This window comes from Pyrgilauda ruficollis, unplaced genomic scaffold, assembly GCF_017590135.1.
Source record: "Pyrgilauda ruficollis isolate IOZ18807 unplaced genomic scaffold, ASM1759013v1 scaffold77, whole genome shotgun sequence".
NCBI lineage: Eukaryota > Metazoa > Chordata > Aves > Passeriformes > Passeridae > Pyrgilauda > Pyrgilauda ruficollis.
In genome coordinates this window covers 684,232-707,402 of record NW_024529599.1, presented here as the reverse complement: position 1 = coordinate 707,402, position 23,171 = coordinate 684,232, and the positions used below count along the sequence as shown (strand labels likewise).

The window sequence follows — 23,171 nt, the reverse complement described above, 5'->3', positions numbered from 1 at the left end:
TGGAATGCTCCTGATGCTCCCCACTGGATGCTCCCGTGGGCTGAGAGCCCATCCTGACTGCTGAGGGCTGCAGCCAGCCTCAGCCCGGCTGGATGTGCCCCAGGGATGCCTTCAGGCAGTGCAGAAGTGCTGAACATCACCCCTGGGCTGCCGGCTGCTGTCCCAGGGCAGGAGGGGACAGAGATCGGGGTCTGCCTGGTGGTACACCCCACTGAGGCCTCAGCCATGCAGATAGCTCCAGGGAGCAGAGAACAGCTCCAGAAAACAGCTCCAGGAAGCAGAGAACAACCCCAGAAAACAGCTCCAGGGAGCAGAGAACAGATGCAGAGACCAGAGAACAGCTCCAGAGAACAGCTCCAGAAAACAGCTCCAGGGGACAGAGAACAACTCCAGAGAACAGCTGTAGGGACCAGAGAACATCCCCAGGGACAAGAAAACATGGAGAACAGTTCCAGGGATCAGAGCTCCAGGGATGAAAGAACAGATCAAGAGACCAGAGAACAGCTCCAGGGACCAAAGAGCAGCTCCAGGGGTCAGAGAACAGCCCTGTGAACTGGAGAACTGCCCCAGAGAACAGCCCTGGGGAACAGAGAGCAGCCCCACGGACCAGAGAACAGATTCTGGGACCCTCACCATTGCTGAATCCTCCCAGGGCAGTGTCAGGTGCCCTCTCCCTGCTGCCTGCTACCTGAGCAGTGTTCCTGCATTTCAGGCGTTGAAGCGAAATGTTGCATCTTCTGCAGGCTGCAGTCACAGGGACTTTGGGCTGGTGGATGGATCTTCTGCCCTCACATTTAGTGCTCTGACAGCAGCAAGGCCACCCGTGCCCAGGGTTTTTGCTGGCTCCTCTTGGTCCCTTTCAGCAGTCTGAGGGAGCTCCTGAGCATCCCGTGTGTGGGGATGCAGAGGTGGCTTTGGGACACTGCCATCCCCTCCCTGCTCTTTGCCCGGTGTTCTGACGAACAAATTTAAGGGTTTTTTTTTGCTGCCCCTGGCTGGTGATGCTCAGTGGCACAGGAGGTCCCTCGGAGCCTTTCTGCCCTGTTGTCACAGAGCTGGGCAGAGGCATGAGCGCAGCAATCGAGGCTGAGCCAGGGGCCAGCCGGGTTGTTTGTGTCAATGAAAGAGCTCCCTGTCCCCAGCAATGTCGCCTGGGGGGACAGAGGAGTTACGGTGACTAAGTGATCCTAATGCCCAAAGCATTTGGGCATGGCAGCTCCTGCAATCAAATTATCTCTCTTATCTCAAGGGCAAGGCTGTGTGCCGGCAGGACTTAAGGAAGCGGCTTGTCACAGCACATTACAGCTGCACTGCTTGCCGCCACTCTCCCCCTCTGGGATCACTGTTTTTCCATGAAGACCCAGTAGCGTGAGGCTGGAGAGGAGGCTCCAGGATGAAGCACGGGCAGATCCAGCCCCCAGGCTTTGGAGAGCACTGAAGGAGGGTCCTGGGCTGGAGTGGGGAGGCTCTGGAGGGTCCTGGGGTGCTTTTGGACCCCCAGAAGGTGGGCACCGCTCACCCAAAACTCAGATAAATCTGTCACTGTGGCTTCTCTGGAGGTGCCCCCAGCTGAGCACTGATGTGTGTGTGTCTGTAACCTGTCTGTGGCAGGAATGTATTTTAAGCTTTATTTGTGGTGGGTTACAGCCCCCCTGCATTCATTACCCCTTTCCTGCAGCTGTGGTGACCCAAACCTTGATGTTCTGTGCTTAGGGAGCTTTGGGACTCGGGGCTGCACAGTCACCAAGGATCAGCTGAAGATCCCCAAGGTCTTCTCTGGGTGTCCTAGGGTGACTTTATGATGCTCATATCCCAAATTATCTGTTCTGTTTGTGCTGGATATTAAGTTCTGCACCCTTAAGATTGGTTCTGAGAATGAAGGGGGTGAGAACAAGTGTGGAGTTTGTTAACAAAGTTATTAACAAAGTTATTTAACACTTTTTGTTAAGCACAATTATTTTTAATAACAGAGTTAATAACAAAGTGTGGTTTTCAGAAGCTGCACTTGCTCCTCTGCATTCCTGCTCCTGGCCTGTGTTGTCTGCAGATGGACAGACAGCAGGACAGAGCTCTCCTTTGCTTTTAGCTATTTTTTAGCTGGCTGAGGCAGAGAAGTTCCCTGGACTGTGTTTTTTTCTTTTTCTTGGAACTGATCAGCCCTGCTCTAGATTGAAAACCCAGAAAGCCATCAGGAGCTCACACCTGTGGCCCACTGGGACCCGGAATTCAGTGTTTTCAGCACAGGAGGATAAGAGACTGAGCGAGCTGAGCCACCCCCCACCCCGAGGCCTTTCTGAGTTTGCTATCTCTTCAGAGCAGCGAGAGGTTCCATTGTTTAATATTATTAATTTTCCATGTCTGTGAGTGCTTTGCTTGTTAAATAAACAGTTTTTAATTGCTAAACAAACAGCTTTTTCCACTTCTCTCGAAGAAGGTTTATGTCTCCCAAACATGGGAGGGGCCACTTGAATTTGCTGTCTACAAGGACGCCATTTGGAGGTTTCCTCCCAAATTTGCCCTAAGCCAGGACACCGGGGTAGTGGTGCAGGGTGAGTCCCATCTCCCAGAGGATGCTCTGGTGTTGGATTTGGAACTTTGGCCCTGCCACAGTTACAGGCAGAGGTGGGGAGGGGCAGCCTGGAGCCTGCACTGGGGATGCTCCATGTCTGCCTCTGGGTAAGAGGGGCTCTAACTGGTGCAAAACTGGTTTCTTTTGGGGCAGCTGGCTGCTGAGTGGGTTCTCTCCATTCCCTGCTGCTGCTGAATTCAGAATAACAAACAAATGTGTGTGTGTGTGCAGTATAACTTCAGCATATTGATTTTTGGGGCTATTGCTTCTCAGCTGCCGAAGAAGATAATTCACTGCTTTATTACCATCCTTGGATTGTAGATTTATCCCTCTAAACAGACAGCGAGCTGGTAGTTAATTAAGCTTTTGTTTCAAGCAGCAGCACAGGGAAAGGACTTGGCTGCTGCAGCGCTTCTCCTTGGGGATGAGGGCCCTGGGGGGTGGGGAATGCCACATTCCCATCCCTGGGGTGATGGATCCTGCACGGCTGATTCAGCTGGGAATTGGGAGCTGCAGAAGTAACTCTGACTGTGCTCCCTTCTGAACCCAGCACCCTGCCAGGATGTGCATGGAGATTGACAAGAGCAGATTTCTATTTTATTTTATTTTATTTTATTTTATTGTAATCTTTTCTTTTTCTTTTTCTTTTCTCTCAGTGCTGCAGGAGGCACCTGGAGGAAGCCAAGGTGGCTGAGCTGCCTTCTGCCTGCCCAAGAAACATCCAAACACTTTGGGAGTGTTTTCCAGCCCAGGATCAGCTCTGGAAGGAGGAATGGGAGGACACCATCTCCTCCTGGTCCCTTCTCCTCTCAATGTCACTCACCCCTAATTCTTAAATAACTAATGTGTGGTGCTTTGCTACACCCAGACTTTTCCTGCTGGGAAGCTGCTGCCACTGGGAAGAGCTGGATTGGCACGACCCAGAGCTTGTGGGATGTACAGAAGGATCTTGGGGTTATCCTGTGGAGGTCAGAGGGTCCCACCGCACAGAATTCACCCCTCACTGAACTCTGGCCCCCCCTGCTCTGCACTCCTGGCTGGGATGTTCCTGTCCCTGCTAGGCTCTCGGGAAGGCACAGCTGGACCCTGGCACACATGGTCAGTGGCCTGGTTGCCCCACCAGCCACTCCGTGCAGTGTTTATGTGCACTAGGAAGGTTTCCAGCCCCACGGAGCTGAGCTGGTCTTGGAAAGAAGCTCTTGGAGTGAAGGGCTCTGCTCCTGCTGCTGGCTGGAGCCAGCTCTGGAGGGCAGCACCAGATTTTGAGGTGGTTTTACAGCTCAGGTGAGGAGCAAGAACTCCTGCCACAAGCTGGAAATGGAGTGAGCAGGCAGGAAATCCAGGGCAGCAGGATCCCCACAGCACCTTCCCTAGGCTGCTGCTCCCTCCTTGCCCAATGGCCAGGTGAAGAACACCAGGTGGCTTTTCCAGAGGAGGCCAGGGGCTCCCAGCTGCACCTAAAAGAGCAGGGACTGAGCACCCAGCTGCTGTTTGGGGTCTGTCCACGCCCTGGGGCTGCCTGGTTGTGTCCACAAGGTCCCCACAGGGTGGGCTCCAGGGAAGGGTGTCCTTGCCAAGGTGACCTGAGGGTTTGGCTTGGCAGTGCTGGCTGCTGCTCCTGAGCCACACTTGCTGCAAATCCTCACTCTGTGCATCCCTCTGCACCCCACCCAGGCCTGGTGTGGCAATGGCTCCTTCCCTGTCACCTGCCCACCACTAGTGTCGAGGACACCGTGTCCTCCCTGGTCCCTTCTCCCCTCAATGTCAGGGGACAGGGGACAGGGAATATCCCGAGATGACCCACAAGTGTGGATGAACACAAAAATCCTCCTGAATTTAAGAAGTCCTGAAGAATATGGTTTTGCCTCTCACTTCTGCTTGGAAAAAAATTGCTGTTTTATGAGGAAAAATTCTGGTTTGGGGTAAATTTCCAACTGCTGTCCCTGAGCTCACTCGTGTCTGGTGCTCTTGCAGCTTTATTCTCCCTGGAGCTTTGCTGACCCTGATTTCCACTGGGGAGAAGGAAGCAGTGTGAGCATCCGGGGTGCCTATGGAAATGCAGTATCACAGCAGCATTTCCTCCTCCTCGGCCCCACGGGAAAACCCTGGGATTGTGCACAATCAGGGTTGGTTTGTAGAGGAGTGGGTATTGGTGCTGGAATTCAACACTTGAGGTGCAGATCACTAAGCCAGGCCAGGCAGGCAGGGCTGGAGCGAGGTTTCTCTCTCTTGGGGAAAATGGGATGGAGAAAGGCTGGAGAACACCATGGGAGGAGAGCATCCCACCGTGGGGAAGGCAAAGGACAGCTGTCCCCTGGTGTCACCCTGTGCTTTATGGTACCCATGGTGGTATTCAGAGCGAAGAGGGACAGCCAGCCATGGGGCCAGCATGGCATGAGGGGGCCCTGTTGGCACCACAGCCCCCCAGACCACGGGGACCCTGTCCTGTAGCCTGGCCAAGGGGGGACAGCATTGCCCTTCCAGCCATTCTGTGCTCACCCTGGGGTGCTGCATCCCTTCTCTCACCCCCAGTGGGTGCACCTATCCTGGCTGGGATTGGAAATGGGACATCTCTGGGCTCTGGGCTCACTTGGCTCCTTTAAGTCCCAACTTTTGGGAGGCTTTTTGTGCTTTTCACCTTCCAGAGGAGAGCCAGAAACACCTCTGCTGAGCTCAGCGCTGCTTCTCCTGCCTCAGCTCTCACGGCCCTTCCTTTGTCTTCCCAAGGACACCGCCCTGCTCCTCTTGGCAGCACCCTGCAACACCCGGGGACTTTGGGGAGCCACATCGCGGCTGTGACTGTGCCCCCAGAGAGAAACCAGAGTGATGGAGCCGCAGAGCTGCAGCCTGGTGCTGTCAGGCTCCAGACCCGCCTTTCCCCCAGGGGAGGTTTGCCCTGCTCCTAACCCCCCCCAAATCACCGGGCACGGTGCTGGGTGGCATTTCAGGTCGGACTGCCCCCGCCAAAGACCACCGCTGCCTCCCGAGGTCCCCCCGCCGGGGGCTGTCACCTGCGCGGGGATGCTGCCGCCCTCTCCGCCCAAACCTGGCCACCCCCCCGCCAAAACGCCATCCCCTCACCTCGGGGGGCTGCCCAGCCCCACATCCCCTTCCCCCCTGCCCCGACCCCCCCTTTCCGGGGCGGTTGCCGCTAGATGGCACGCGGAGCGCGGCGGAGCGCGGCGGAGGCTCCGCGGGGCGGTGCGGGGCGGAGCGGAGCCGCAGCGCGGGGTGCGCGGAGCGGAGCGGAGCCCAGCGGCCCGGCCATGGGCACGGCCGGCAGCGGGCAGGGGCAAGGCTAGGGCGGGGGGGTCCCCGCAGAGCCCCCGCCATGCGCCCCCGCGCAGCCCCGCGCCCCGGCCGCTGAGCCCCGCTCGCTGCCGCCCGCTCTGCCGCTGGGGGGGAGCGGGGCCGCCCCTGCCCGCAACTTTGAACGATGATCACTGTCAACGCGGATGGCAAGATAATGGTCAGAAGATGCCTCGTCACCTTGAGACCCTTTAGGTAAAGTTGGCGTTTCCTTTCTGGCAGCCTCGCCCGGCTCCTGCGGGCGGGGAGCGGCCGGCGGAGCGCGGATGGTGCGGGGGCTGCGGCTCCTGTGGGGCGTGCGGGGGTGCGGATGGAGCCCAGCCGGGCATGGCAGGCATCCAGGCAGGGCTCCAGGCAGGGCTCCAGGCAGGGATCCAGGCAGGGATCCAGGCAGGACTCCAGGCAGGGATCCAGGCAGGGATCCAGGCAGGGCTGCCCGCGGGGCAGCGTGCGGCTCCTGCAGCTCTCGCTGGCTGCCGCTCCCCGCTCGCCCCGCCGCCGCTGGCTCTGGGGTTATCGCGGGGCTGTTCGCCGCTGGCTTTTTTGAGAACGGTTCTCGGAGGTGCTGGTCCTCGGGGGGATTCGGCTGCTGTGGTTTAAGCCTGCTGGTGCAGCTGGGGATTTCGAAACGCACCCTGAACTGGCAGCGGGGCTGGGGTGGATGTCCAGACCTGAACCCGCCGGCTCCAGCACACCCGTACCCACCCATTGCTTTTCCCCCTTGCCGTAACTCCTCATTTTTGCTTCCATACATTCCCTACCCCTCTCCAGCCCTTGCTCTCCGGCTTCTTTGCTTCGCTGGATGTGTGCTAGGGTTGGTCCCGAGCTTGAGACACCCGGCAGATGTTGGGAGATGTTGGCAGTTATGTGGTTTTCCGATGGGGAGAGGACCAAAACCCCTTAGAGATAGAGGCGAACGTGCCGGGGGAAGAAGCTCAAGGTGGGGCGAACCCAGCCCAGCGACTTCCAGCGCTCCCCGCTGTGTTTGGAGCTCTGGGCTCCAAACCGGAGGGATCTGCTCGCTGCCTTTGTGCTTAGCCCAGGTACCCTAGCCCGGCGTGGGGAAGGAGGACAGGCTGGGCTTGCACCGCTCGCTCGCCCTCGGGTGTGGAGAGGTTTTCTGCCTCTCCTCGGGAGCTGCTGGGCTCTGCTTGCCTGGAGCGATTTCTGCTGCTGGATGCCGCGGCACTGCCCTGGGGCTGGGGAACTTGGCCAAGGGGTGCCACAAAGCGCTGGCAGAGCTGTGAGGGTTCCCAGGGCTCAGGAGTGGAGCAGGGAGTGACTGCGAGAGACACGAGAAGGGCACACTCACCCCGGGGGTGCTCTTTGCCTGGCTGTTTGCTCTCTTAACTGGGTTTGAATTCCACAGTGAGGAGGTGACTGGCTGGAGCATCCCTGTGCCCTGGGCATCACCCCTGAGGCAGGGAACCCCATCTCCAGCAGGGTGGGGGTCAGGGTGGGCAAGCACAGGGAGTGCACGGCAGGGCGATCACAAAGTCCCGTTAGGGATGAGGATGTGTGTGGATGAGGGGTTTGTGATGGCTGGATGGTCTCTGGTGCCCAGGTGGAGAACTTGCACTGTCCTGGCCGTGTGCCCTGGGCTGGCTTCTGCTCTCCAGCCAGTACAGACCAGTATTGGTGCCACTGGAACCAGCAGGGTTACCTTGTTGTTAACAGCCAGGCTCTCCCTGTGCAAGAGGAAGAATTCCCAAGACCCTCTCCTTACTGTCCCACAGTATCCAGGACCTCTGCACCTCCTCCCTGCTGCTGTCATGCTGAGTGTCACCCCCTGGCACAGTCCTGTGTCACCTTGCTCCCAGCCCAGCGTGGGTGAGTGTTGGCACTGCCCAGCTCAGCCTTAACCCGTGCAGATCAGCTCTGCTTCCCTAATACCAGCACCCTCATCCTCAGCTGATGTGGGTCAGGGATAACCTCCAGCAGTGGGAGAAGGTCCTGGCAGCCAGGATGGGTCCTGTAAATTCACAGGTTCCCTGCTGCTGGCTGGGCAAAGCCTCGCAGCTCTGGGAATCCCATGGTGCCATGCCCTGCCTGATGGGGATTGGTGCCATCGGCAAACAGCACACAGGAAACCCGATCCTGTGCACCAAAACATTTCATTAACCACCTCCAGACACGCTTAGCAAAGCAATGCAGAGCCCTGAGCTGGGAGAGCACCTGCAGAGAGGGAGCAGATCAGTCTGGAAAACCACAGGAATGTCCAAGGGTGGCTCTGACTTCATCCCAGCAGCAAAGGGGGTCTCACTTGTGATGGTGCTGGATCCAGGCAAGAATTCACCCAGGATCCCTGGTCCAGCTCGCCCAGCTCTTGGCTCTGTAGTTCTGTTTGCCAGCTGGGAACCAAAGCCAGGCTTTCAGTGGGATGTGACAGTGCTCAGTGAGAGTTCTCTCTGGTCCCTGCATGGAACACAGTGCCATGGCTGAGCATCAGTCTGACAGCACCACAACCCTGTTGGGCTCCAAGTAAAACGGTTTTGAGGGAGAGAAGTCATTCATTAACCTGACTTCTGCTGGTAGGAATGGTGGCTCAGCTTTTGGGGGTTGAAAACTTGGTTGTTTAAATAATAGTTGAAAACTATTATTGCCTAATGAAAGGTGTTACCTGACTCTGTGGCCCTTGGTTTCCCCCACACCTGTGTAGGATCTCCCTGTGGTCCCAGCTGGGTGATGTGGCACCATGGGCACAGTCCCAGTGCCACATTCCCAGTGCCACAGTCCCATCCTGCTGGGTGCTGCTGGCCTTCCTCCCCCCACCAGATCCCAGCTCTGCACTCAGACCATCCTGGTCACATCCAGCTTTCAGTTCCATGGGCCAAAATCCTCCATGACTGCGGCATCACTTCCAATTTTCATTTAAGACTTGAGGAATTTCACTTTCTTTTCTTTTGGGCTCCAAGCCAGAGCCCAGAACTGAGACCATTTGAGTTTGGGGAGGGTGTGGAGAGGGACTTGGCACCAGAACTGTGCCCGAGTGATGAATTAAACGTGACATGGGATGACAGGCAAAGCCAGCATGCAGGATAGGGGTTATTTGGTCCTTAGAACTCCAGAGTCTTCAAGGAGTTAGTTTTGATTTTGGGGAAGAGGACTCTGTCCATTTGGACCATCTGGGATCTGGTATGTTTTACCTACTTTGTGGTAAATTTGTTTTCTGTATAAGGAGTTTCCACTCAGGTGAGTCTGGGCCAGGCACTTTTATTCACCTGGAGAACAGGAGCAAAAGTAAAGTAAAGGAGTTGGGGTTCTCAGGCTGAGAGTCCAGCCCTGCACCATCCCTGCTCCCTGGAGCACTGCTCTGTGCTGGATCTACTGACTTCCCAAGGACAGCAAGTCCAGTAAGGCTCCAATTCCTCTTTTTTTTTTTTTTTTTTGAAAAAAGCATCTTGCATTTCCCTTACTCTCTCTGTAATCCAGTCAAAATGAAAAAGGTTTAGTTTCCTAGGGAGATGGTAGAGCAGAGATCACCTTTGTATCTTTTTCTTCCCTTCCCCTTTTTCTTTCTGCTCAGTGTTCAACGATCCCTCCTTGCCAGACTATAATTATGAAAATTAAAAAGCGTCAACACGGTCTCGCATAATGATGAAGATATTGTCGATAGGAGGTGTGAGAGCAGGATCAGGCCTGAGTATTTGTTCAGGTGGTGCTTTGTTAAAATGCCCCTTGGGGGAGGGGATACCAGGGCAGGGTGGGTTTGTCCCAGGGTGGACCCTGGGCTGCAGGACCTGCCTGGGCTTTGAGCCCCTTCAGCTTGTTTCCTCTCCAGCCTGCTGCTGTCCTCTCCTGCCAGGGAAGTGCCATGGCAGACAGCATTCCCTAAGGGCAAATTCAGCCCTCCAGAGCCAAGCTGGGCGCAGCAATCCCCTCCAGGGTGTTCCTGAGAGCCTTTCCCAGAGGCAGCACTGCGCTGGGCTCAGGCTGTGATGATGGCAGATAATGCTCTAACGTCCCCAGATCACCCCCTCTCCAAGCTATTTATGGGACACCCGCTACTCTGCAGCATCAGGGACGCTCTGCTGCCTCCACAGTCACCTCCCTGCTGGAGCTGGACCACAGCTCTCTGCAAAGCCTTCTGCCAGGTCTGTCTGGGGAGGGGCTGGGGTCTGTGTGTGTCTGTGTGCAGGTCCCACAGCTCCACGGTTCATCAGCATCTGCTGGGGAGGGGTGGCTCTGCTCCACTGCTTGCTGCTTGCGGGGCTGTGCCTGCAGCCAGGCCTTTAGGGATGGGAGCCTGGGTTAGTGAGTGCACAGTGCTTTCTGTATCTTGTAGAAACTGCTTTCCACCCCTCCAGGGGTGGCTCATTCAGAAATAAAGGGACCTGAGCTGGTCCAGGCTGCAAGGGGATGTCAGGCAGTTCTAGTGATGCACTTGAGCATCCCCTCTGCCAGGTGGGTCAGCTCCAGCTCTCCCAGGTGGGTCAGCCCTCCCAGGTGGGTCAGCTCTGCCAGGTGGGTCACCTCTCCCAGGTGGGTCACCTCTCCCAGGTGGGTCAGCTCTCCCAGGTGGGTCAGCTCCAGCTCTGCCAGGTGTCAGCTCTGCCAGGTGGGTCAGCTCCAGCTCTCCCAGGTGGATCACCTCTCCCAGGTGGGTCAGCTCTCCCAGGTGGGTCACCTCTCCGAGGGGGGTCACCTCTCCCAGGTGGGTCAGCTCTCCCAGGCCAGCTCTGGCCTGGCTGTCAGGGAGGGTTTGTGCTGGTGCTAGGTGTGCTGCTGGCAGAGCTCCTTAGTGCTGACAAGCCCAGGGTGTTGCTTTCCCCCTTGATTAGGTGGGAGGTGAGGAGGGGATGGGGAGCTGGGCTGTGCTGTGCTGCTTGCCCAGAGCCAGGTGTCTCTGATCCACTGGGAATGGGGCAGGGCTGATCCACGGGGATGGGCAGGAGTTGTCTGCTGTGAGCAAGGCTGATCCTCCTCGGAGCAGGCAAAGAAACCCTTTGTTCTTGAGCTGGCTGCTGCTGAGAGCCAGGCTGCCCTGGATGTGGGGCTCAGGTGTGTCTGTCTGGGTGACAGCAGCATCAGAGCAGCCTGGAGGGAGGCAGGGAGCTCATAGATCCCCTGTAAGTGCCATGCCTTGCCCAGGAGTCTCTCCAGGTAAGGAAAGCCTGGCTGTGCTGGCTGGGACAATAGGGAGCTGCCCTCACTGGATCTCCCTGGGGAAGCTCAGCCCTTCTTGAGCTGCTTGACCTGGCACTTGAGCTCTCCACAACATCTCCAGTCACTAACGAGGGCTTTGAAGCAGGTCACTTTATTTGTTAGCCCTTTCCAGCAGCAGATAATTGCACTGCTGGCGTGCTGTAGCCCAGAGTTGAAGGCTGGTTCTCACTCCTCTGCCTTTTAGCTGTGCAGGAATGCTTAGGTGGAAAGCATTCCACCTAGGGCTCCTCTGCCCCTGGCAAAGCCTGGCTGTGCTGTGGCTGTGTGCAGCTCCTGAGCCCTGTGGAGGATGCTGTGAGCTTGTGAAGGAGAGCTGCAGGCTGCTGTCCTCTGTGGTTTGCTTCCCTTTGGCTCAGGGATGCCGAGGCAGCGATGCCTGGGCGCCCCTGAGGGCTCCCTCAGCTCCCTGCCCCACACAGGATTTACTCACCTGTTAGAAGACAAACCTGTTGTTTCTCCAGGCTGGCTGGGGGTTGTCTTTTCTCTTGCTCCTCCTCGAGGTTTCCCCTGGGTCTGAGATCACGCTGCTGCTCTGGGAGCTGTCACACTGACACCTGGCAGTGGCTCTGCCAGGGCTTTTCCCGTGTGGCTGCTGCAGGCTGCTGCACCTCCACGGAGTCCCGGGGATGATGGCAGCAGCTCTGAGCAGTGGAAGGAGGCCAGACATCCATCCCTTGGCACACAGCACTCTGCTTTTCACTCCCTGGTGCACAACACCCAGCTGGCACAGAGCTCTTCCCCTCAGCCCTTCCACCCCCAGAAGAGGGACTGGCTGAATTTGGGATGAGCAGGAGCAGTGCTGGGAGCTCCTGCCCCTCGCTGGAGGTGACATCCTGCCCAGGGTGTCCCCTGGGAGCCCTGTGAACAAAGCAGTGATGGGATGGCCCCAGGCCACACGAGTGCTGCAGGTCCCTCCTTGTCCCCTTGTGCACAGGGGACACAATGACAATGCCGGTGGCCTAGTTACAGGGGAACAAAAGGCTTTGTGTAAAAAACTAAAAGGGTTTATTTTAGCTCCTTTGGGAGGAAGGGAAGGTAAAGGTCTCTCTTTACTCCTCTCTCCCAGAGGAACACAGGCATTGTTCATTGTAGTGGTTCCTGTGGTCTGGGTTGTTGGGCTGCACCTGCTGGAGCATCACAGGGCAGCTGAGGTCTGGCTCAGCTTCCCTGCTGAAGATGCAGATCCCACTCCCTTTTAAGTGCAGTGGAGGATTCCTCAAGGCCTGCGCATTGAAGAGGCCGCAGGGATTTCAGAGGGGGTCCTCAGGCAAAACCCCCTGCTCAGTGCCAGGGTTTGTGTCCTGGGCTCGTTGTGAAGGGTCTGGCTGTGGCTGGGGTGAGCTGCAGGTGGGGCTGGGGCTGCACAGATGCTCCCTGCCACGGCTGGGTGGGGTGAGCCACTGGGATGGAGCTGGGATTGTCCCAGACACCCAAACCCAAAGCCTCTCCTGCTGCTGTGCACAGGGATTACCCCAGGGACAGAGGATGGTGGGGCTGGCTCCTCATCACACCTTGCTCCAGCTCTGCTTTCTCTCCCGCAGGATTTTCGTGCTGGGCATTGGATTTTTCACCCTGTGCTTCCTGATGACATCCCTGGGAGGGCAGTTCTCAGCCAAGCGCCTGGGGGACTCCCCCTTCACCATCCGCACCGAAGGTGAGCGCGGCTCCGTGCCCAGCCTGCCCCAGGGTCTTGGTTTGGACAGACAGCTGTCTGCTAAGGAAGGCAGGAGCCTGCCCTGAAATGGAAAATGCAAACCCCCTCCCTCTGAATTATTATAAATTTGAAATTAAGGGGCTCTCAGGCAAAAATATCGAAATAGGAATAACAGTTCTGTACTAGGAAAATTAAAAATACAAATGCAATAGTACAAACAGACAAACTACTGCCAGTGTCAGAGTCAGAACATGCCCTGAGCCCTGTGTGTCAGGGTGGTGGCACAGTCCCATCCCATGGGGGCTCAGCCCTCCTGCAGTGCCAGCTGTGCTTCTGCTGGAGCAGGGATCCTGCACAAGGCTGGAGTTTTCCTCTGAAGCTCCAGGGCTGCTGGAGATGGGCCTGCTCTCCTTCTGGGAATGCAGGGCAGGAGAAAGCTGCTCCTCTGGGAATGCAGTGGGCAAAGGCTGCTGTGCTGTTCCAGGCTCAGATTGTATCCAGGTAGGAATGCTTGGCTCCTCCCCTGGGCGGAGCATCTCCCCATGGGATGATGGAATTTGATCAGCCCTGCAGGGACACTCCCTGGCCAGGACAGCAGAGATCTGCTGGAGGGAGGATTGGCTGTGGGAGAGATAAAGAAACTGCCCAGCGAACAGAGATAATTGCCCCAGCTCTGACAGATGGTGACAGAACACACACCCCATTTCCAGCCTAAGAATCTCGTGTGGTGCCCCCACGTGCATGGTCCAGCTGAGCTGATGAGTGCCAGGGATGCAGGAGGATGGTGCTTGGATCTTCCATTCCCACAGATCCTTCCTGGCCCTTTTTGGGATTTTCAGGATGGCTCAGGGTCAGAGGGCTCTAAAGCTGGACTGAAATAATGGCAAAAAGACCATTTCTCAGCTCTTCACCCCCTTTCTGGATGCCTTGGAGTGGCTTTTCCCATCCTTATCCTTAAGTTAACCCAGACCTTTGAATCCACTGGCTGCATCCTTGTCTGTCTCTTGTTTCCTGGGAGCAGTGTCAGCACAGCCCTGGAGTTGCATCAACCCAAATCTCCTTTTTCAGGCGCTCACACCTCAAATCCTCCACATTCAGGGGTTCAAGTGATTAAATCAAGGTGTGTAAATGGGTTCACCCTCTTGCCTGAACCTCTTTGGCTCTGCTGAGGGCTGTGAGCACCAGCCTTGCTGGTTGGGAGAGGTGCTGCAGGTTGAATGTTGCTTCTGGTAATGCCTGACTGGTCTCATTTAAAGAAGAAAATAAGTAAATTATTACCTAGGTCCTCTAATTTTTCAAGGTTTTGGTCTCTTAGCTTTCTAACTGGGTAAGGCAAATCCTGCTTTGTTAGAAAGCTCAAAAATTCTATGCAAATCCAATTTTTTTTCCCCTATATTCAGTGGCTTTGCCAAACAAACTATTGCTTCCAGATGAATTGCTGCACATTTGGCTGTTGCTGTGCTTCTTATTGGGGAAGATGAGCTTCATTCACAGCCTCACACACTGGTTTTAAACACAAAGCATCCTCTCTCCTGTCTCTGGAGGAAGATGCTGGAGGAAGGTTGTGTTCTTTGTGCCCAGAGCTTGGCAGGCACAACCTGGGAGGCTTTTTCTCACTCTTTAACACCTGGTTCAGGCTTTTGGGGTTCAGCCTTTCCTATCACACTGTCACAGCTTTTACAGAGGCTGCTGTGGTTCCCACTGTGCTAGTTTTGTGTTCTGAAGCACCTGCTGCCTCCCAGGCTCAGGATGAATTTTTATTTTGGAGTGAAAAGGGGTAATAAAAGCATAAAGAGCCATTAACATTCCTGATGGCCATGGTGGGGTGTTTGTAGGGGCTGGCTGTGCCCCAGGGGGATGTAGCTGTTCCCAGGGGTGAGTGACCCCCAAAGCAGAGTGGGACCAAGGCTCAGGGAATGAGCTGGCCAGGAGCTGGCCACTGTCACCTCCCTCTGTCACCTGGGAAAGGCTGGGGCTGTGGGGGAGGATCTGATGGCTGGAAGGACCAGCTATCCCACCCATGGCAAAGGCAGGAAGGGCGGTGGATCCTGGGCAGCCTCCCTGGGGAATGGGAAATGGGAGCCACAGCCTCTGGGCAGGTGGGGAACTCCATCCCTGCAGACTCTGAGAGCACACCTGAGCTGAGCTGAGCTGAGGGCAGGGCTGACCCCTCTGTCTGGAGCAGTGTGAAAAATGCCAATCGCTTGTTTTTAAAATTTTAAAAGTTTAATAGTAATAAAATGGTTATAAAAACAGCAATATTAGAGTATTAGAGTAATAAAAATTTGAATGATTGCAATTAGGACAATACGAGACAATAAAAACAAAGAGTTACAGACAGTCCGGGTACCTCTTTCTGGAAAAAATAAGCCCGAAAAAGGACACAGGTTAACAGAGGATTAACCCTTAAAAACAACAGCCTGTTGCAGATTCATACACCTCATCCATGATGCATAAATTCCATTCAAACAAAGGATTCTGTCTGGTCAGTGTCAACTTCTTCCTCTGAATCCTAACGGCATCGAGGCGGGAAGAAGTTAGTTTCTTCTGATAATGGAGCAATAAATTCTCTTTCTTGGAAAGATTTAGGTGTCCTGTGGCTGCTATCTGGTGCAAGTGCCTCATTCCTTTCTTTAAAAAAATATTCCACATACACAGTTTCTATTTTAACATTATGTTGTATCCTAAAACTATATTTAACACACTACTTGAGAAAATGAATACAGCAGAACTTTCTAACATAACACATACAATATTCATTTTAATATTTGCAAAAAGCCAATCACAAAATACGCATTTTTCACAAGCAGGAGCTGGGGAGGGCACTCAGAGGGCTCTCCTGGCTGAGGGGAGGTGGAGTGAACATCCACGTGGGGAGGGAGGCAGGCAGCAGGACTGGATGTGCTGCTTATTAGTGCTGTGAAGTCTCCAAAGGTCTGTTTGAATAACAAACTGGCATTTAATTAACATGTGTTCTGGAGCCCAGGGAAGCCCAGGAAATGTTCCTGGCAGTTGTGGTGGCTGTTAAGCACACAGTGCTGGGCTGGAGGAGCTCAGAGGGGCAGGTTAATTGTGCTGGGCTGTGCTGAGCTCTCGGTGTGATGATGAATGGGAATCTGGGAAGGTTCATGGCCAGTGACTTGGGCAGAGTTCCTGGGGTGTGGTCAGGTTTGGCATGCCCAGGCCTGAGTGTTTCCCAGGAATGGGCTTCTGCTGCTGTTCCCTGCTCCTCCTGGACTCCTGGAAGGGCCCTTTGGAGCATTATTCATTAACTGATGGGTGTTGCAGGGAAGCTGCCATCATCATCCTCCTCCACGTGCTCTGGGGTGGACTGGGGTATAAATGGGGTGAGCCTGTGGTGAGTGAGTGTCAGCTCCTTCCTGGGGCTGATCCCAGCCCTTGTGGCTGTGTGTGCTGCTCCTTGTTCCCAGTGTCCTGCCAGAGCCAGCTGTGCAGGGGAAGCTGCCCCTGCCCTTCAGTGCCTGCGGGGTTGGGCTGGCTGCAGAGAGCTGGGGGATGTCAAAAAGTCATTTGCTTTAAAATCATCTGCATCCAAAAAATCCTTTGGGTTGTGGATGGTGTTCATGATCCCTGGTCCAGTTTAGGCTGGGGCTGTTCCTGTTTCTCCCTGAGTGACCTGCCCAGCCCAGCCTTGAGCATCAGCTTTTGCCATTCAAAGGGAGGCATGAAAATGCCCCAGCCCTGCCCAGAGCTTTCCTGGCTCCTGAACTGGGTGAGCAGCCAGTCATAACCAAAATAAACACAGATGTGAGGCAGGAGCATGAACAGGAGAAATGCATAATGTCACAGTCCAGAAGTTAATCCCATTTAAAATTTGATTTTTGTATGTGAATACCTTTCTCAGAGGTTCTCTCCAAAAGCCAAGTTTCTTGTTGTGTGCCAGAAATCATTCTTCAGATGGATTCTCTGCTTGGTGATTCGCTGCAGCAGAGGCTTTGCATCTTAACAATAAATAAAAAAACCCTTCTGAAATGCAAGTTATTTTATCCTAATCCACTGCTGTCAAGTAAACACAGACAGAGGTTCCTTTGTTTTGAAATGGCCACTGAGAGAATTTATTCTGCAAACAAAGATGTAGATAAAAAGGGAAACAGAGAAGTCTATAAATTTTGAATGTGGGAGATGCTTTGGAAAGGGCTCTAGACTCAGGAGATTGAGTTTTCTGTGCCCTCCTCTCTCCTCTCATTTAGAATTTAATATGTTTGATGATCCTTTTTTTCCCCTACGCATCTTTCTTGCGGTTGTTTTACTGCCAGAGTCAGGGGCCAGGAGGCTGCTGCTGAAAAAGCACCAAATTCTGTAATCATGGTGCTGGGAGGGACTCGGCTGTGATCCCTCAGCCCGTGGCTGTGCCCCAGGCTGGGTTTGGTGGGATGTGCATCCCGCTGGTGGAGCTTGCTGCTGCAGGGGATTAGCCAGGGAAAATAGGTTATTAAGTGTTAAAACGTGATTAGATGGCTGGAATATTGCCTGCAACTGCTGTAGCTGGTTCAAAGAATCAAAAGCCTTTGGATTCCTCTTGCTGTTGATTCCTGCAGGGTTGGGTGTGAGGTGCTGGAGGAATTTGCTGCAAACCCAGGGGAGGTTTGGGACAGGTCCTGAAATGGCTGGAGCAGAGCTCTGCCCTCGTGCTGGGCTGCTGCCTGCAGGAGGGGTCTGATTTGACTCCAGCTGACCTTGCTGGGACTTTGACAGAAGCATCTGAAGTGGCTCACAGGTACCTCAGTGCTTGGGGTCACTCTGCAGCAGTGGTTCTGGGGCTGGGGTCCTGCAATCCTGCTGCCTTTGGGAAATGGGGGTTTACTGAGTGCCTGGGGTTCGTGTTTGCTGTTCCCATAACTGTTTTTTCAACTTATTTTTGTTTCCTGCTGCTCAGCTGCAGAGCTCAGCACCTGCCTTTCCCCCCCACCAGCATCTCCAGCTGTTTTCCTGTGGCTGACCACAGCTGGGCTCCTGTGCTGCCTTTCCTCCACTGCTTTGGGAGCAGGAGTGGTGGGAATGGGATGAAGGAAGGACAAGGGTGGGGGAGAGCTGGTTTTAGAGCACAGGCTGGAGAACAGAAGCAAGGAGAGGTGAAGCTCAGCCTCTACAAGGCTGTTGCACCTTGTGCTAGGTTGCTGAGATGTGTTTTGGGGTCTGATCTCAGGGCTGCAGGATATGGACCCTGATGGGGTGATAAGCAGCTTGTGGGCTAGAACAGAGGTTTTCCCAGTCCTGCAGCACTGGGGCATTGCAGCTGGGCAATGGTAACTCAACCTGGAACCTGTCTGGGGGTGGGCAGGGCAGCAGCCCCTGCAGGGACTTCCTGTGGTCTGTGATCCAGCAGAACTGCAGGTCACCAAAGAACAGCTTGTCCTGCAAAAAGATTTGGTCATTTATGTTCATTTTGGAGGGAATAAAAATAAATGTGGAAAAGAAAAAAAAATATATAAATATAATAATATATGAAATGTGGAAGCCTGTCCTTGCTGGCTTGGGGTGTCTTGTCCCACATGCAGACCATGGGGGAGCTGAGCACTGGGGCTTCCTTGTGGTGGCAGAATGGCTCTGGTTTGCCACGCTGGGCTACAGGACTGTCAGGAGAGATCCAGAGCCAACAGCCAAGGCATGTTGTGCTGGAGATGGTGTGTAATGTCACCTGGCAGGGATCCTGCCCTGTTCTCCTCACACCCTCAGTATTCCAGCTCTGCCTCTCCTGCTTGCTCCAGTTCCTGGAGCCTCACCTGCTTAAAGCGATTTCTTCCATCAGTGAACACAGAAGAGGAGAGAGGGAGATGTTTGGGGCTGTGCAGCACAGCTGTGAGCTTTGGTGTTTGTGGCTTCTGTTTCTCTCCAGAGCAGGGGTGTCGTGGAGGGGTGGGAATTGTGCTGCAGATGATAATGCTGAAGGTTGCTGGGGGTTTTGTAGGGCATTTTCACCATTTCAGAGCCACAGCACCATGAAGCAACGGGATCTCATGTTATTTCAATGCCTTGGATTGCTCCCTGAGGAGCGGAGCAGAGAGGCCAAATAGAAATGTGAGAACCGAGGTGATCTCCTCAGAGGGGTCCTGCTCTTGCTCCCAGCTCTGCTGCTTTTCCTTCTGCTCCAGCAGCGTCCCAGCTGGGTTAGCATGGCCAGGTAGCATCACCATTTGTTCTCACAGAGGAGGCAGAAAGGTCAGGCTCGGATTTGCTAACGATCAGAGTGAGCCTGAGGAGCTCTGTCATCCCCACTCGCAGTCAGCTGTGCCGGGAGGGCAGGAGGAGGAGGAGGAGGAGGAGGAGGAGGAGGAGGAGGGAGGTCTGTCCACAGTCCTGACCCCCTGTGTGCTCTCTCGTTGTGAGGGCTGACAGCAGAGCAGGGCACAGCTCAGTTCAGCTCCATCCTGGCTGCACTGAGATGCTGCTCAGCCCATGACAGCTTTAAACTAAAACACAGATGCGTTCACCCTCCCCTCTCTCGGGAAAGGTAATTTTCAGGACCTATTTGCAAATTTGGGCTGCTGACACTTCTGACAGACCCCAGTCTGCTTCTGGGCAGAGCACACAGTTCTTCTGACAGGAGCTTGGGGTGGGCAGAATACCCAAAAGTTGCTTTGTGGCTTTGGGATCCCTTTTCCTACCTGCTCTGGCTGGGGAGATCACCCGGGAGCGAGGGCTTGGGCTGCTGCCTCCTTGAGACACAGCCCACAGCCCCGTGGTTCCAGGGATGTTCGTGTTCCCTTTGCTTTTTAGAAGTCATGTGAGTTATAAATTTATCTCGCTGCCTTTAACGCTCAGCGGAGGCGACAGGAGAACCATCGTGCAAGCAAGTGACAGTGACAGGGGAGGGAGGGAGCCGGGCGGGCTCTGCTCACCAAACGGGGCACTAATTATCCCCAGTTTCTTCCTGAGTGAGTTACAACCCTCTCCCGGGCTGCTGGTGTCTGTTTTGATGTTGTCTGCTGAGCAGCCCTGGATAAGTGCAGCGTTTGTGAGCAGCTTGTCAGGATCAGCGGATGCTGCAGCGTGTCTCGCTGGCTGTGCCCAGGATGCTGCTCCAGGAGGAGGGATGAGACTCTTCTCAGGGTCTGAATCCAGAGTTTGCTTAGGTAAAACTCCCTCAAAAGACAGGAGGTTCCCCTCTTGTGGGAAATGAATTTGTAGAAAATTTTTAAAACTTGATAGAAGGTTTATATAGTATGTGTTTTTATGTAAATTTTAAGAAATGTTGACTTAGAAATGTTATGGAGCAGGATAAATATTGTTAAGAGTATTAAGAGTAACACTACTGTTAGTGTTTTTAAAACACCTCTCAGTTACCCCATCTCTAAATAATAAAAAACTCCAAACTGAATCCAACACCCTGTCCCATCCCCTTTTCCTGCACTGCCTGGGGGTTGTTATCCAGGCTGCTTTCCCAGGTGCCAGGTGTGGGTCTGAGTGTGGTGTCACCTCCCCAGCACCAGGACCTGCAGATCCTGCACGTCCCCAGTGCTTCCCCTTCCTGCTGCTGCATCCAGAGCTGGATTGGGCTCTCCTGGAGCCTGTGGGTGCCAGCCAGGGGGAAGCCATGTGGAGGAGCGTGCTGGGCAGCTCTTCAGTGCTTGGGGCTCACTTCCAGCCTCTCTGCATCCATCCCTTCCAAAGCCACTCCATGGATCCTTGGAGGCTGGAGCAGCCAGCTGATGCTGCAAGAGGTTGTCTGGTTGGTGCCAAGTGGAGCTGGCTGGCTCTGGGAGCATCTCCTTGGTGAGGAGCTTTGCTGGGAGCTGATGGGTTTTTGATTTCTCCTGGAGCAGCGGGGTTGGCTCCTGAGCTCCCCTGGAAACGCTGAGCTCGGCACCGTTCTCCTCCTTCCTTATCCAAGCATTGGTGGGGAGAAAGGAGTTCAGGGAGGCACCAAAGCCAGGCAGAGCCCAGCTGCAGGGTGAGGGCTTTCTGCCCCAAGCATTGCCTTTTGGCAGCTCCTGCTGGATGCTCAGCTGCCCCAAGGGCTCTTTGAGCAGGTGACACAACGCCCACGAGTGCCAGCAGCGTCACCGTGCTGGGGTTTCACCCCATGGCCAACACAGGGGTGTCCTTAATCTGCAGGTTTTTGGGAGCAGACCATTGTTTTGTCTGGGTTGATTAAAAGCATGTGGCCTCTCCTTCTTCTGCTGGTGTCCCCACTTCAGCCCCAAGCTCTGCATCCATCGTTAGGTGCTCTGTGCTCCCATCCTTGACCGACTCGTGGAAAGGGAGCTTGAAGTGGAGGCGTAAAACTTTACTGCCCTTATTAAATTGGTGTTGCAGGCAGGGAAATGAGAGCCATTGAAATAATGAAAATAAAGGAATCCCTGGGGCTCCACATGACACTGGAGGTTTCTGTCTGCTTCTCTGGGGATGTGCTGGGGGAGCAAAATGCAAAATGCAGATGGGTGCTTTGCAGGGCACAGAGGGGTAAAGAGAAGTGTCAGGGCTGCTGTTGTAGTGGTTAAGGCTTAATCCACCCTGGGAAAATGTCTCTTCCTGAAGAAGTGCCTGTTTCATGCAATTACTGCTCAGAATTGAATGCCTGCAGGCTGCAAGAGAAGAAAAAAAAATGCCACCAAACTTATTGGAAAATGGAAGTGTGAATTCACGCATCTTGAAGTGGGGCAGCAGGGATGAGGAGCTTGGAGCAGGGATGTGTGCTGGCCCCTTCCCTGCTGGCCCTGTGTCAGAGGAGGCAGGAGCAGCTTCCTGCTGCCCTGGCACTCTGTTATCTCCATAAGCAGGGACACCCAGGGAATGATTAAATCAATTAATTGATTTTCTATAGCTCATAAGGAAGTCAAATGGCATTTCCATCAACTTGTGATGAGCCAACACCCCACCATGGCCAGGAGGAATGTTAATGGCTCTTTATGCTTTTATTACTCCTTTTCACTCCTAAATCAAAATTCATCCTGAGCCCGGGAGGTAGCAGGTACTTCAGAAAATAAAACTAGCACAGTGGGAACCATAGCAGCCTCTGTAAAAGCTGGGTTTTCCCATTGATTTATTTGTTTCTCTGGTTTAAACGAGAGAGCAGGGCTCAGTTCAGCTTGAGGAGAGATTAGCTGAGGCTCATCCTGCAGCTCTGCCAATGCCCCCCAGCTCTGGCCCTGCTTTGGGCTCTGCTGCTGCTTGGAGGATCCGGCCCCTGAGCTTGCTGGAGACTGATGGGTCTGGAGGAAGGGATGATTTATTTGCCCCTGGAAGCAAAGTGGCAGGATGCCCAGCACTGTTTGGCCAAACTTTTTGGCTGAAGGAGAAAGAGTGATCATTTTAGAAGTGTTAAAAGAGTGAGTTCTGAAGAAATCACCTTTCAGGGCAGCTGTGAGTGTGGTGTGGAGCACTGGATGTGCAGGGCTGGAGGATTGGTGGGGGTGCTGAGCCTTCCACTGGCTGGTTTTGGGCTGTGCAACTGCTGGGTGCAATCCTTCCTTCCCTGCAATCCATGGGGCACTGGCTGCTGGCAGTGCAATTGTCCCTGGATGAGCAATGGGGACCATCAGGAGGAGAACCTGAAATGCTGGTGCCCTTGGAGAGACTCCTCCTGTGAACACCAAGAACCCACACGAGGGTTGGTCCCTGGCTCGTGGGTCTGTGGAGTCACTCTGGGGCTGTCCCTGTCCTGTGGGACCTGTGTGTGCTGCTTTTCACCTGAAACTGGGGGTCTCACCTGCAAATCCAGGCTCCAGTTCACCCCCAGTCCCAACAGCAATCCACCCCAGTGTGGGGTGCAGCTCCACCCCAGTGGTCTGCTGTCCCTTGGGCTTTGCTACAGCAGCTGCCCTGCATCCATCCCTGTGCTGGAGCCCTTGTGTTTTAGGAAGCAATTTAAAATCAATGTTAATCTTGTAATTTGGAAGCCCGTCCTGCAGTGTGAGGTGTTTGAAGCGCTGCAGAACAGCTTAAAATGCAATTTAAAATAGTGCTGGCTGGCAATAGAGAAGCAACTAAAAACTCCCTGCTGCTGCTTTTTTAAAAGAAAAAGTGAAGGGGGGATGAGAAGGAGGAAGAAAGATGTCTTAAAAAATATATTAAAACAAATAAAAGCTGAACTGCAGCTTGTGTTGGGGTTGTGTGTATTCATCTCTCCTTGCCCAGCTTCCCAAGTCCCCCAGCCCATCTCTGGGGGCTGTGGGGGAGAGGAGAGGATCCAGCTCCCTTTACCTGCAGTGATGGCTCACAGCAGGACTCCTGGGCTGTCCCCATGTCCCAGAGGGGACATCAGGCCTCTGGTGTGTGTATGGCAGGGTAAGAAGCAATAAATTTGGGGGGGAACAGCCCTGGGCTCTCCCCTGCAGCAGTGAAACGCTCCTGGCAGGGAGTGTGAGTGTTTGTGTCGTTCATTTTCCTGCCTTTTCTTATTTGTATGGAAATAGGGAGCGGACATGTTTGGGTGGAGCTGCAGGCTGTAGGAAATCCTACAGGGCTTCCTTTGGGATGGGAGGGATGGGGCAGCTGGAGGGGTGGAAAAGC

General features: G+C 54.4%; 1 protein-coding gene across 2 annotated transcripts in view; it reads left to right on the top strand.

Annotated features, from left to right (window-relative positions):
* The first annotated feature begins 6,005 nt into the window (after positions 1-6,005).
* The window catches only part of MGAT5B (alpha-1,6-mannosylglycoprotein 6-beta-N-acetylglucosaminyltransferase B), a 69,004-nt gene continuing 51,838 nt past the window's right edge, over positions 6,006-23,171 (top strand). For both annotated transcript variants that reach the window (XM_041486580.1, XM_041486581.1), the window contains exons 1-2: positions 6,006-6,073; positions 12,586-12,698. In XM_041486580.1, the coding sequence (XP_041342514.1) occupies positions 6,006-6,073; positions 12,586-12,698 (181 nt within the window). The remainder of the gene's footprint in view (positions 6,074-12,585; positions 12,699-23,171) is intronic.